The sequence below is a fragment of the Ovis aries genome, chromosome 4 (assembly GCF_016772045.2).
Source record: "Ovis aries strain OAR_USU_Benz2616 breed Rambouillet chromosome 4, ARS-UI_Ramb_v3.0, whole genome shotgun sequence".
NCBI lineage: Eukaryota > Metazoa > Chordata > Mammalia > Artiodactyla > Bovidae > Ovis > Ovis aries.
Window position 1 is genome coordinate 63849459 of NC_056057.1, and position 14625 is coordinate 63864083.

A 14625-nucleotide genomic window follows, 5' to 3' on the forward strand; every position below is an offset into this window, starting at 1 on the left:
GGTGAGGCAGCAAGCAACAGAGGAGGGAATCAATCTTAGTATCACTATTTTTACTACATTCCATTGGCCATTTTCCTTCCATATGGACGAGGAGCCAGACAGTACCATTATTAAGCAACAGAGCTAATTGAGAAAGGTGACCTGTACTCATTATGACAAAAGTTGCTTAATCAGCAGACATCTGAAGGTGTAAAAAAATCCCCTCAATTTCTACAACTGCAAATTTCTAATTAGAAGCACAAGACTGCTAGAACCAGATCACTTCTGATCTCTTAAGCCTATCTGGATAGCTTCTTCATTTTAGAGTTGAGAAAACAGAAGGCTTAGCGAGGTGAAGTGCCTTTCCCAGGCTACAGCGATGATGCCTGATCAGTGTAATGATCAGGAGCAAAGGGGGAGAACAAAAAGAAACCCAATTTCTCTGAATAAGAAAAAGATTTTCTGGGATAAGTGTTCATTCCTTTTAGTTAGATTATTCCCAGTGTGATAAGGCAGTACCTTCTTTTCCGGCTCAAGAGAAACCAGTTTTCTTTACAAACATAGACCACCTCTTCTCAGAGTAGGGAACAATGATGGCATTGTGTAGCCACTGTAGGAATAATCTAAATGAAGGACATGCACTTATTCAGATGTTAGCCAATCAAACAACTTCTAGTGGAATCAGTGAGTCATAGAGTAGTGAAATTTTATAACATTAAGTAGAAAAGAACACACAAATGTCAGAAAAAAAATCCTTAAACAAAACCCTTTAGTTCAGGAAACATACTTAAATCTTAGGCAGTGTTTTGTGTTCTTATTACATTTTAGAAAAACTTTGACATTGTGGCAAGATGAAAGATGAGGTAGTAAGACATGCTCTGATGCTCAGTTGAGTCCAGCTCTTTCGATCCCATAGACTGTACACCACCAGGCTCCTCTGTCTGTGGATTTCTCCAGGAAAAAATGCTGGAGTTGGGTGCCATTTCCTCCTCCAGGGGATCTTCCCAACCCAGGGATTGAACCTACATATTTTACGACCTGTGTCTCTTACATCTCCTGCATTGGCAGGCAGCTTCTTTACCACTAGCACCACCTAAGAAGACATTGCGTGCCAAGTTGCTGCAGTCATGTCCAACTCTGCCATCCCATGGACTGTAGCCTGTCAGGCTCCTCTGTCCATGGGTTTCACTAGGCAAGAATACTGGAGCGGGTTGCCATGCCCTCCTCCAGGGGATCTTCTCACTCCAGAGATCAAACCCAAGTCTCTCATGTTTTCTGCATCAGGAGGCGGGTTCTTTACCACTAGAACCAGCCACCTGGGAAGTAGGAAGTCATTAAGTATGTTGTAAAAAGAGGAATCCTGAGAAGTTGACAGCAATAAAAAGGCACTAGATGATATAAAGAATGAATGCTTTGAAACTGCTCAAAGGAAAAGCAACTTTTAAGAGACTTTAGAAACATTGAAAAGTAGTTTTACACTGCTAATCAAAATCAAATCAATCATTAGAAAAAGTTTTCATAGTTCTTCCAAATACGGAAGAATAGGACCAAGATATATAATTGGTGAGAGAAAAGGACCATAGTTCCTAACATATGGATAGTGTTCCTGAACATAAGATCAGAACTAATGGAAGGTAATCAATATTCAGACACAAACAAAATGAACTTAGAAGTCATTTTAATCTGCAAATCAAAAGAGCTTACTTGGCAAAAAGCAGAACTGATACAACAGATCAATAAATAGATATAACCAGGTAAAAGCATGAATACTCGAAAGAAAAAAAATCTGATAAGCTATAAGGGAAGAAATTCCAGACTGACTTTATACTTCTCTGTAACATGAAATGCCAGGAGTTAATAGAGCAACATCTTTGGCGATTTGAGTTGTGAATTCAACATTTCCTCACCTGTATTTTTATTTTGGGGAGGCAAGAGAAAGTCTTTTTCACTAATGCCAGGTTCTTGAGAATCCTATCCTGAAGTGGGGAAAAAATAAGCACTCAAAGTACTCCAGATTGGGAGCTCTACCAAAATAAAGGAACCAGGAATGGGGAAGCCAACTATTGATAATCTTTGAAATATTCAAATATAGAAATACTTGTTGATAATTATTGCAAGCATAGTCACAAAGCAGAGGCATTTATGATAAATATATAGTTTTTAAATGAGGTTTTATTAAAATGCTTAGTCCAGTATGTGAAAAATGAATCCAATAAAGATTAAATAGATGCATTTAATATTAGTATCACATAAATAAAATTTAAGCAAGTTAATAAATGAAAGTAGAAGGATTGTGTTTGTGCATGTAATATTAAGCACTCAAACCTGTATTAAAGATTTATTAAGAGACTTTAAGAACCAAGTAACAGAATGCTAAAATTTATAAAATAAATAATGATTAAAAGATACTGGGAGAAAATGAGAGAAAGTATGAAAGTTTTTAACAGCGCTTTTAGTTACTCATGACATAGTGAATAAGCAAGAAGTACATATATGGAAATACAGAAAATCTGAAGATGCTAACCAGAGAAAATTCAGAAAATTAAGTACAAAGAATATAAAAACTAAATATACATATGGACAATGACCAGACTATATAAAAATGGAACTTTGGCCCACAACCTGCAGTGATCAACTCAGGAAGCCAACCTACTATCTATAGCAGCCTGTCTGGAAAACCAAACGATAACTGCTATAGTGATCTGCCCCAAACAGCCAGCTTGTGATTGAAAACTGACAGCTTCCCTAATGAATAACCACCTCTGCTTCTAACTTAGAACCAATTGAACAAAGCCAAATATGCAATGTTAACCAATCACATAGATGCCATGCTTCTAGTTAGCCTGCCTACCATTTCCTGTGCCAACAGCCTCCAATCAAGGCATACCTGAAGTCTTTTATTTCCCATTACAAAGCACTCCCACTGTTTTGCTTATCTTTGAGTGTCTGACAATGATTCACTCCCTTGCTATTGTAAGCTCTTAATAAACAACCATTGCTTTTTCTCATTTAGGTGATTTTTTTTTTTAATTTCCACAACTTTAATTATTATTAAATGAAATGAAATGAAAAATTTAAGTCTGAGAAATGAAATATTTCCTGCCAGATCAATACACAAGGATGTCACAATCATCAGCAATTCCAGCCCTCCAGTGTGAAGTGTTGAGTCCTAAGGGCATTCAGGAAGAAGAATACCTGCTATCTGTGTGCATCTTAGTCATTAAGTCGTGCCCAACTCTTTGTGAACCCATGGACTGTAGCCTGCCAGGCTCCTCTGTCCAAGGGATTTTCCAGGCAAGAATACTGGAATGGGTTGCCATTTCCTTCTCCAACCTGCTATCTAATAGTAATCAGTTTGCAGCCAGTCCCTATGGTGAGCCCCAAGGGAGCTCAGAATGTGAAAAACACAGGATACTGGCCCCAGGATAACTGAGAGGAATACGAAAGGAATGACTTCAGCAAGCTCAGACTCTTGCATCTTCCCCTACATGGAAAAGTGCTAAATTCCTTAACCTGGGATATCTGATTTTCTTTAATTAACAATAATCTTTTGATGTTAAGACTACCTGCTCTTTGTTGTAAAACTTTTATATAACCTGACTCTTCCCTTCACCTCCTCAGAGCAGTTCTCTCAGGATTACTTGAGATGCTGTCTCTGTGCTTGAAGTCCTAAAAACTCCCACCGAATCAAACATAACTCTAAACTTAGGTTGTGACTACTCTTTTTAAGTTGACATGTCCTAATTTTTAGTATGTATTAAATATTTTTCAAAAGAGCAGGAATTCTTCTAAAAATATTCTCTGACTACAAGGCAATACAATTAATTGTGAATTACAAAATGTCATAGAAAAATAGTCATCTGAAAATTAAAGATAAAAATAATCAAAACCTATAAAATGGTTATTTCATAGTGAAAGAGGAAATAAAAAAGCACTAAATATTTGAAAAATAAAACAGAATTAATTCATGAAATATATGAATTTAGGGAAAAACTATACATCAGTTCAGTTCAGTGGCTCAGTCGTGTCTGACTCTTTGTGACGCCATGAATCGAAGCACACCAGGCCTCCCTGTCCATCACCAACTCCCGGACATCACTCAGACTCACATCCATCGAGTCAGTGATGCCATCCAGCCATCTCATCCTCTGTCATCCCCTTCTCCTCCTGCCCCCAATCCCTCCCAGCATCAGAGTCTTTTTCAATGAGTCAACTCTTCGTATGAGGTGGCCAAAGTACTGGAGTTTCAGCTTTAGCATCATTCCCTCCAAAGAAATCCCAGGGCTGATCTCCTTCAGAATGGACTGGTTGGATCTCCTTGCAGTCCAAGGGACTCTCAAGAGTCTTCTCCAACACCACAGTTCAAAAGCATCAATTCTTCAGCACTCAGCCTTCTTCACAGTCCAACTCTCACATCCATATATGACCACTGGAAAAACCATAGCCTTGAGTAGACGGACCTTTGTTGGCAAAATAATGTCTCTGGCTTTTCAATATGCTATCTAGGTTGCTCATAAATTTTCTTCCATGGAGTAAGCATCTTTTAATTTCATGGCTGCAGTCACCATCTGCAGTGATTTTGGAACCCCCCAAAATAAAGTCTGACACTGTTTCCACTGTTTCCCCATCTACTTGCCATGAAGTGATGGGACCAGATGCCATGATCTTCGTTTTCTGAATGTTGAGCTTTAAGCCAACTTTTTCACTCTCCACTTTCACTTTCATCAAGAGGCTTTTTAGTTCCTCTTCACTTTCTGCCATAAGGGTGGTGTCATCTGCATATCTGAGGTTATTGATATTTCTCCTGGCAATCTTGATTCCAGCTTATGCTTCTCCCAGCCCAGCGTTTCTCATGATATACTTTGCATATAGCTTAAATAAGCAGAGTGACAATATACAGCCTTGACGTATTCCTTTTCCTATTTGGAACCAGTCTGTTGTTCCATGTCCAATTCTAACTGTTGCTTCCTGATGTGCATATAGGTTTCTCAAGAGGCAGGTCAGGTGGTCTGGTATTCCCATCTCTTTCAGAATTTTCCACAGTTTCTTGTGATCCACACAGTCAAAGGCTTTGGCATAGTCAACAAAGCAGAAATAGATGTTTTTCTGGAACTCTTGCTTTTCCATGATCCAGCGGATGTTGGCAAGAATGGGTGAATTTAACTCAGATGACCATTATATCTACTACTGCGGACAAGAATCCCTTAGAAGAAAATTATCCATAGTCTTAAGCATTTGCATTACAGAAGGGAAGGATTACAAATAATGTCATCAAGATGGCAACACAGATCATTCCTAACTATAGTCCCCCTCACAAGAAGACCAACTAGCCACTGTCCATAGACAGGACATGATTATGAAAATGCCTGAACAAAGAGGTGAGGTGAAATAGCCTGTTGAACCACAGAGATCAAGAAGGACTCTAATATAAGGGTAATGGGAAGAACTACACTCTGACTGCATTGCCCCTCCCCCAGGCAAGCACAAGGCCACACCTGAGAGGGCCCTACTTGGCCTACAGTTTCTCCAGTGGGGAAGAAATATACCAAAGTGAGCATCCACTTCCCCTGATGTTGCAGGATGCCTCCCAGGATGCCCACTATGATCTCACTCGTCAAGGATCACTGGGGAACCATGCAGGGTTTGACTCCTGTGGATCAGAAACAAACAGAGAAGGAGGGTGGAGCCAGAGCAACCAGTGCTCAGGTCTTGGCAGACCACATTTCTCTTCACACATGCATGAGAGCGAAGATCACAGATGGTGACCCCGTTTGGCTAGGGAGCTTAGTCATTATTTTTGCCTGATTTGAGTTGCAGGATATAAAAGCAACACACAGAAGCCAATTCCTTTTCTATGCACTAACAATTATCTGAAAAAGATACAAGGAAATAACCCCATTTCAATAGCATTCAAAACAATAAAATGCTTATGAGTAAATTTAATGAAGGAGGTGAAAGATCTGCACACAGAAAGCTGTAAGATATTGATTAAAGAAGTTCAATAAGACACAAATGAATGGAAAGATAACCTCTTTCATGGATTGGAAGATTTAATATTATTAAAGTGTCCATACTGCCCCAAACAATCAGTAGGTTTAATGCAATCTGTGTCAATATTTCAAGGATATTTTTTCACAGAAATAGAAAAAAATTCCTAAAATTCACATCAAACCACAAAAGACCTCAGCCAAAAATAAATAAATATTATAAAGAAGAATACATGGTTTATATACACGATGGAATATTATTCAACCATAAAGAGGAGATCCTCCCATTTATGACAATGCATAGATGAATCTTGAAGGCAATATGCTAAGTGAAAGGGCAGAGAAAGACAAATGCTGTATGTGGAAACTAAGAGAAAAAAACATGAACTCACAGAAACAGAGGACAGATAGGTGGTTGTCAGAGGTGAGGACTGGGGGAAATGGGTGAAGATGGTCAAAGGGAACCAACGTCTACTTAGAAGAAGAAGTTGTTCTGGGGATATAATGTACAGCATGGTGATTGTCATTAACAATACTGTATTGCATATTTGAAAGCTGCTTAGAGAGTAGATTTTAAAATTTCTTGACATTTTTCCCCCCAAAATTGTAACTATGTGAGGTGATGGTTGTTAACTGAACTTATTGTTATATATACGTATCACGTATCATTACTTTGAGCTTGTTAAGCTTATTGAAAACAATAAAAAAAAAGTAAATGAATAAGCAGAATTCAAATAATGAACTGAGTATAAATGAAATAAACTGAATATGCAACTCAGTGAGTGAAATCAGCTTTGTAAGTGGTAGTGAACTCTATGTATGACCTTGAACACCTCACTCTTCCTGGTCTCACCTCCCTTGCTAAAGCTCTCAGTTTTCTCTGTCAGATAATTAACAGGGAGCCTTTGAGGATGGTACATTCCTTAGTTTATTAGTAAGTTGCTCTCCAGAAAGTGCTTTGAGGCAGAGCTAATTTCCACCAATGTGAGACGACTTGGTCTTATCAGAAGAAAGTTATTTGAATATATGCCAAAAAATATGTTTTCTATCTTTCCTTGGTTGAACACTCAATGGGAGTTACTCTCATTAGCTCCCGTTCTTTATGGCATTTGAATAAAACAGACGTCAGTCCTAAAGATGATAAATGAATAATAAATTTTAATTGGCACTTTAGCTCATAAAATATAAACAGTCATTAAATTCATCCAGAAAATTGTTAAAATGGATGTGCTAAAAATTGCAGAATATGCCAAAATAGCAGCTTTAAGATCTGGTTTTCTTATATTCTCAAGGCTAAATCCTACAATCAAAATTTCTAATGGAAGATATAGAGAATTAAGTGTTTTTTGAAGGGATCAGTAATGTGGAGAAGAAGGAAGTGAATTGAAGTATATGCCTGTAAAACTAAAACAATTCTTCCATTCAAATGTAAATGATGTGTTCTCTGTTTTCACAAATACATGAGCACTGCTATAGGAACTGTGGGGGAAAGAAGGGCAAGTAGATGTGGCTTCTTCTCTGATACACTAGCTAGGAGGGGAGAAAATGTTCCTTTTTATTTTTGAAATGATTTTTCAACATTTATTTATTTTTGGCTGTGCTGGGTCTTCTCTGCCACTGGGGCTTTCCTTTGTTGTGGAGAGTTGGGGCTACTTCTCCAGTTGCAGTGGGCTTGTCATTGCTGTGGCTTCCCTTGCCTCAGGGCACGGACTCTCTCTAGGTCATGTGGACTTCAGTAGTAGTGGAGGCACATGGGCTCAGGAGTTGTGGCTCCTGGCTTCAGAGCACAGGCTCAATAGCTGTGAACTTAGTTGCTCCACAGCATGTGGGATCTTCCTGGACCAGGGATCAAACCTGTGTCTTCTGCATTGGCAGGCGGATTCTTTACTACTGAGCCACCAGGGAAGCCCTGCTCCTTTTTACAATAAGTAAATTAGATTTGAGTAGGTGTGGACTGAATGTTAACAGATGAACAGAGAGGATCCATGCCTTCAAGGAACTAATCATGCCCTAATGTTATTGCAAATAAATAAGGCTTCCATTTGCAGGATCTTTGAAAAATATGACTCAGTGTGGATCTGTGCTGGTGGCTTCTAAAAGGTTTGTCACATGACATTTTTCATCATCTTTTTGCCTGGGTGACCTAAAAATTGCCAGAGATCAAATTGCCAATAGCAGTTGGATCATAGAAAAAGCAAGAGAGTTCCAGAAAAACATCTACTTCTGCTTTATTGACTACGCCAAAACCTTTGACTGTATGGACCACAACAAACTGTGGAAAATTCTTAAAGACATGGGAATACCAGACCACCTGACCTGCCTCCTGAGAAATCTGTATTCAAGTCAGGAAGCAACAGTTAGAATAGGTCATGGAACAATGGATTGGTTCCAAATTGGGAAAGGAGTATGTCAAGGCTGTATATTGTCACCCTGTTTATTTAGCTTATATGCAGAGTACATCATGGGAAATGCCAAGCTGGATGAAGCACAAGCTGGAATCAAGATTGCCAGGAAAAATATCAATAACCTCAGATATGCAGATGACACCACCGTTATGGCAGAAAGAGAAGAACTAAAGAGCCTCTTGATGAAACTGAAAGAGGAGAGTAGAAAAGTCAGCTTAAAACTCAACATTTAGAAAACTAAGATCATGGCATCTGGTCTGATCATTTCAAGGCAAATAGATGGGGAAACAATGGAAACAGTGACAGATTTTATTTTGGGGGGCTCCAAAATCACTGCAGATGATGACTGCACTCATGAAATTAAAAGACACTTGCTCCTTGGAAGAAAAGCTATGACCAACCTAGATAGCATATTGAAAAGCAGAGACATTACTTTGCCAACAAAGGTCTGTCTAGTCAAAGCTATGGTTTTTCCAGTGGTCATGTATGGATGTGAGAGTTGGACTATAAAGAAAGCTGAGCACTGAAGAATTGATGCTTTTGAACTGTGGTGTTGGAGAAGACTCTTGAGAGTCCCTTGGACTGCAAGGAGATCCAACCAGTCCATCCTAAAGGAGATCAGTCCTGAATATTCATTGGAAGGACTGATGTTGAAGCTGAAACTCCAATACTTTGACCACCTGATGTGAAGAACTGACTCAATAGAAAAGACCCTGATGCTGGGAGAGATTGTAAGCAGAGGAGAAGGGGATGACAGAGGATGAGATGGTTGCATGGCATCACTGACGCAATGGACATGAGTTTGAGCAAGTTCTAGGAATTGGTGGTGGACAGGGAAGCTTGGCATGCTGCAGTCCACGGGGTCACAAAGAGTCAGGCATAGCTGAGTGACTGAATTGAACTGAACTGAAGGCTTCTGTTTTTAGTATCTTTTAAAAATTAGACTCAGTGTGGATCTGTGTTGGTGGCTTCTGGAAGGTTTGTTGCATGCCATTTTTCATCATCATTTAGCCTGGGTGACCTAAAAGGACATTGGCCAATTTGAAAGTCATGAAAGTGTCTTCCTTTGATGCACTAAGTTCATGTCTATAAATTTTCTTAAGTGAATAATAAAGGATGCTTGTCAGATTTAATTGTGAGAATATTCATTGCAGAATTGATGATAGTAGCCAAAAATTGAGGACAGGCTTCTCTTATAACTCCACTGGTAAAGAATCTGCCTACAAGATTCTTTACAGAGACCCGGGTTCGATCCCTGGATCAGGAAGATCCCCTGGAGAAAGAAATGGAAACCCACTCCAGTATTCTTCCCTGGAGAATTTCATGGACAGAGGAGCCTGGTGGGTTATACAGTCCATGGTTCGCAAAGAGTCAGACATGACTGACTAACACTGTCACTTCTTTCATGTAAATAGTCAGCATTAGGAATTTATCTACTTAATGTACAGTCATTCAATGGATCACTGCAGTGTTTGGACAATATGAAAAGTGCTACCTGCCAAGATGTGAGGTCTGAAGAAGAAAGCACAGCATCTGGTAGAAGTATCTTCAAAGCAGGGAAATGGGTGGTCAAACAGAGATTCACTGTCTAAACTTCTCTTTCTTGCAGGAAACTAAAGTACAGAAGACAAGCTATGCTTGAGACTGCTAATTACTTCTGTTCTCTCTTAGGAAGAGAAACGATTTTTTTCTGGCCAGTGGGTTACAAATGAACAAAAAAAACAAAAACATTTACTTCTTTATATTTTAGCTTCTTTTTAGTTAGACATGGCAAATAAAATACAAGCAAAAATTAATGAGTGGGCATCCTAGGAATGCCAGCTAAGAGGACAGGTGGCGGGGCATGAACCCCTCTTGTCCTTTGCCCTCTCTGCCTTTTTGTTGACTGGAATCTGGGAATGACGGCAGGAGTTCCAGCAGCCATCTTGAACCAACAACTGACCATGAGCCATATACCTCGAGCTGACCTTGAGATTGAACATTCTTTAATAGAGTAGAAATATGAGAAGCCTGAGTTGCCAGTGATGGGGAAATACAATATGAGCCCTGGACCGCCTACCTCCAGAATTCTTTACATAATATGAAAATAAATCCTTGTAGACTTAAGCCACCTTTATCTGGATTTTATAGATATTCACCTGAATCTAATTCCAACTGATTCACCAACTAAGTATAACAGAGACCAAGTGGAATCAAAAGGTTCCTCAAAGAATCACTGTAAGTAGGAGGCTTTTGTCAGGAGAGTCATGATGGACGATATTATTTAATGAAGAGTATTAATATTGCTTTCAGTTCAGTCGCTCAGTCGTGTCTGATTCTTTGTCTTCCAGAGCCTACTCTAACTCACGTCCATTGAGTTGATGATGCCATCCAACCTTCTCATCCTCTGTCATCCCCTTCTCCTCCTGCCTTCAATCTTTCTCAGAATCAGGGTCTTTTCTAATGAGTCAGTTCTTTGCATCAGGTGGCCAAAGTATCGGAGCTTCAGCTTCAGCATCAGTCCCCCCAGTGAATATTCAGGATTGATTTCCTTTAGGATGGACTGGTTGGATCTCCTTGCTGTCCAAGGGACCTTCAAGAGTCTTCTCCAACACCATAGTTCAAAAGCATCAATTCTTCAGTGCTCAGCTTGCTTTAAAATCCAACTCTCACATCCATACATGACTACAGGAAAAACCATAGCTTTGACTAGACAGACCTTTGTTGGCAAAGTAATGTCTCTGGTTTTGAATATGCTGTCTAGGTTGGTCATAGCTTTTCTTCCAAGGAGCAAGTGTCTTTTAATTTCATGAGTGCAGTCACCATATCCAGTGATTTTGGAGCCCAGAAAAATAGTCAGCCACTGTTTCCATTGTTTCCCCATCTATTTACCATGAAGTGATGGGACCAGATGCCATGATCTTAGCTTTCTGAATGTTGAGTTTTAAGCTGACTTTTCTACTCTCCTCTTTCACTTTCATCAAGAGGTTCTTTAGTTCTTTGCTTTCTTCCATAAGGGTCGTGTCATCTGCATATCTGAGGTTATTGATATTTCTCCTGGCAATCTTGATTCCAGCTTGTGCTTCATCCAGCGCAGCATTTCACATGATGTACTCTGCATTTGAGTTAAAAAAGCAAGGTGACAAAATACAGCCTTGACGTACTCCTTTCCTGATTTGCAACCAGTCTGTTGTTCCATGTCCAGTTCTAACTATTAATTCTTGACCTGCATACAGATTTCTCAGGAGGCAGGTCAGGCCATCTCTAAGAATTTTGAATATTTAAGAATATTGCCTTACCCTATAACAATTGTTAGCATTTACTTTTCTCTATTAGAAGAGCCAGGTATAAAAATGTCTCTGAATTTTGTTTTCCAAATATGTCTGTCACTGATGATGTCAGTTGAATCTGATGATTTAAGAATATGTTTATGTGAAAAAATTTGGTCATCCTATGAACAACATTGGAGAATCAAAGACACCTGGTGGTAGCTGAAAGTTTTAAAAATATATTCAACTTTAATACATTTGCTTTGTTATAATGCAGTCTCTCTCTGTTGCCAGAAACATTTGGCAAAATCTTTTAAACATAGAAAGTTATGTTTCTGTGGATAATTTTTAAAGAAAATAAAAGAAAAGAGAGCTGAGTGCTTTGTTAGGGTCAGTCTGGCTTTAAAAAAGAGAGACTAATGAGGGAAGGTGAGATGCTTATAAAACAGAGCAAGAGTTCAGCAGAGATAGCAAGTGAGAACCAGAAGTGACAAGTAAAACTACAAAGTCCAGGAAATTTGAAGAAATCTTGGGGAGGCCATTAACATAGGTTAGGAGACTCAAATCAAATTTATATAAATCTCAAAGTGTAAGATCCTTCAGCTGATACTGGAGCAGCATTTTCATATGTGCTACTGAAGACTCCGATTTGTATTCTCAGATCCCTTACTACAGGATCTGAGATCATGGTGAAATGTGAGTGAAGAAAATTTTAACATCTTACATAAGAAGTTAGCCCATTCTCAAACCCTAGGCAAAGTTGCTCTCTCCAAGAATTCTTCACTTGAAATCCTCCTGATTTGACTCCTTGAATTTTTCCATAGGGACTTAACAAATAAAAACCAGACTATCTAGAACACGTGAGGGAAATTAAGCCCAGGTTAACGCAGCAGACTATGGATTTCAGTAGAACACACAACTCTTCTTTTTGGAAACAGATGGTGAGATTTTAGCTGTTCATTTATTATTATTTTTGACAAAGCTTAAATTCTAAGCTGATATCCTTAACACCTCCTAAATTCTTACACTCTAAAAGAATATATGGTTTCATAGAATGTTGGTTATAGCACTGTAACTGACAAAAATATGGTGAAAGTAAGTTATTATAACCTCATCTAAGAATTTTACATTTACTATCAACAGATGATTCTAATTACCCTTTACTCCTACCCTTTGCATGCATGCTATGTCACTCCAGTCATGTCTGACTTTTTGCAACCCTGTGGACTATAGCCTGCCCAGCTCCTCTGTCCTTGGGATTCTCCAGGCAAGAATACTGGAGTGGGTTGCCATGCCCTTCTCCAGATGATCTTCCTGACCCAGGGGTTGAAACTGCATCTCTTATGTCTCCTGGCAGGCAGTTTCTTTACCACTAGTGCTACCTGGGAAGCCACCTCCTACTCTCTACTCCTAGTAGAAAATGGGGCTTCTCTTTATAGGAAAGATTGAAGGAGTCTCTTTCATCACAAGTCCCACTTTTGTTACTCGGGGGGCTCCTCTTCCATCTTCATATTTTTCAGTAGTGCCCTTGTTTTTCACCCTGGTCACTGTAGCCTGACCTAAGCAGATGGGCCTCCTACACTTTGTTAAAGAGGAAGAGGGGAATTTCAGGATATCAACAAGGTATGGCTAAGGTTTTCTTATAGGTTACAATGTCATATGTTTCATATATTGGAGTTTAAGACCAAATTCCCAGGAACTCTCACGGCCTTTACTGCAACTCAGAGCACAAAACAGGTTGAAATGTACCTAACAGCCCTTCCTAACAGTCATCTACCATTGCTCCTTGTTAGCACTTAACACTTATAAAACTTTTTTTTTTTGCATTTGCCCTCAGTAAGATTCAAATTAAAAGCATATTACAGCTATCTGGTTCCCATAGCTCAGGACTCCACAGCCTTTCAACAGTACTACCCAGTTCCTAAATCCACCCTTAAGCATCTAAATCTAAGATATGATCCTTGTACTATGCCCAGCAGTGGTGTTACATGTCACTTACGTTTCAAAAGCAATGCCCACAGATTTAAATCAGCAAAGTCCTTGAGACTTAACATTTATTACTGAGTGAAGATAATTCTGGTCCATTTTCTGGGGTATATTCTTTAGGCTCATCATATAGTATGATATGATAATATTACCTTAGTGAACCATAGAGGCTGCTGTGTATAGGGAAAGTAGAACCCTTTGGTAGCACCGACAATGGTATACTCAACTTTGTTGTTTAGAGAGTTATTTTTATAAAGGAATCTTATAAATATTTAAATATGTTAAATTTGTTGGAAGAAAAATTCAAATTTGAGTTTTCTATCCCGACAGAAATTATTCCCAAATCTGCAGCTGTGTTTTAGGCTGGTAATACACCAGTTCTGTTGGTAAAATACTTCACAGTGAGGAGCCATTGGAATTCTCTACTCAGCCCATTCCTCTTCTGCAATTGCTTACCTGTGATGGCCAGCTGAGTCACAAAAAAGGTCATTCTCGACTTCCTCTTCCTCCTCCACGTAGAGAACAGCACAATGGCATTTCCAACAATGGTGAAAACAAAGAGGACCCACAGAGTTATCAGCTGCTCAGTCTGTGAAAAGCAAAGCAACACAAAACCAGTGTGAGAACCCGAGTACTTTCCAGAAAGCAAGGCTCAGGCTTTGTTGTCAAAATGTCTTCCTCCTGGTCTCCTGTCCCCCACCTGTCAAAGCTCTGCTCTCAAGAGAACAAAAATGCAATGGTCCTTATTTACATTGGCAGCAGTGTAAATTGACACAACCATTAAAAAGATCTATTTGGAAATATATGTCAGCAGAGAAAAACATAGGCACAATATTCTTTGGCTGAGCAATTTTAAGCATATGTGAAAGAATTCTAGGTGTTAAAAAGAGCGCTACAATCACGAAGATGTATCTCTTTATTGTAAGAAGAAATTTGAAATTGTTTAAAGATAACAGTATAGTTAAATAAATAAAGCAGTTCAATTCAGTGAACTATTATGTAGCTATTAACAATGACAGA

The 14625-nt window shown here is 39.0% G+C and overlaps 1 protein-coding gene across 4 annotated transcripts in view; it reads right to left on the reverse strand.

Annotated features, from left to right (window-relative positions):
• The window catches only part of NPSR1 (neuropeptide S receptor 1), a 153300-nt gene that overhangs the window by 110803 nt on the left and 27872 nt on the right, over positions 1–14625 (reverse strand). For all 4 annotated transcript variants that reach the window (XM_004007904.6, XM_027969109.3, XM_027969108.3 and 1 more), the window contains exon 2: positions 14062–14194. In XM_004007904.6, the coding sequence (XP_004007953.3) occupies positions 14062–14194 (133 nt within the window). The remainder of the gene's footprint in view (positions 1–14061; positions 14195–14625) is intronic.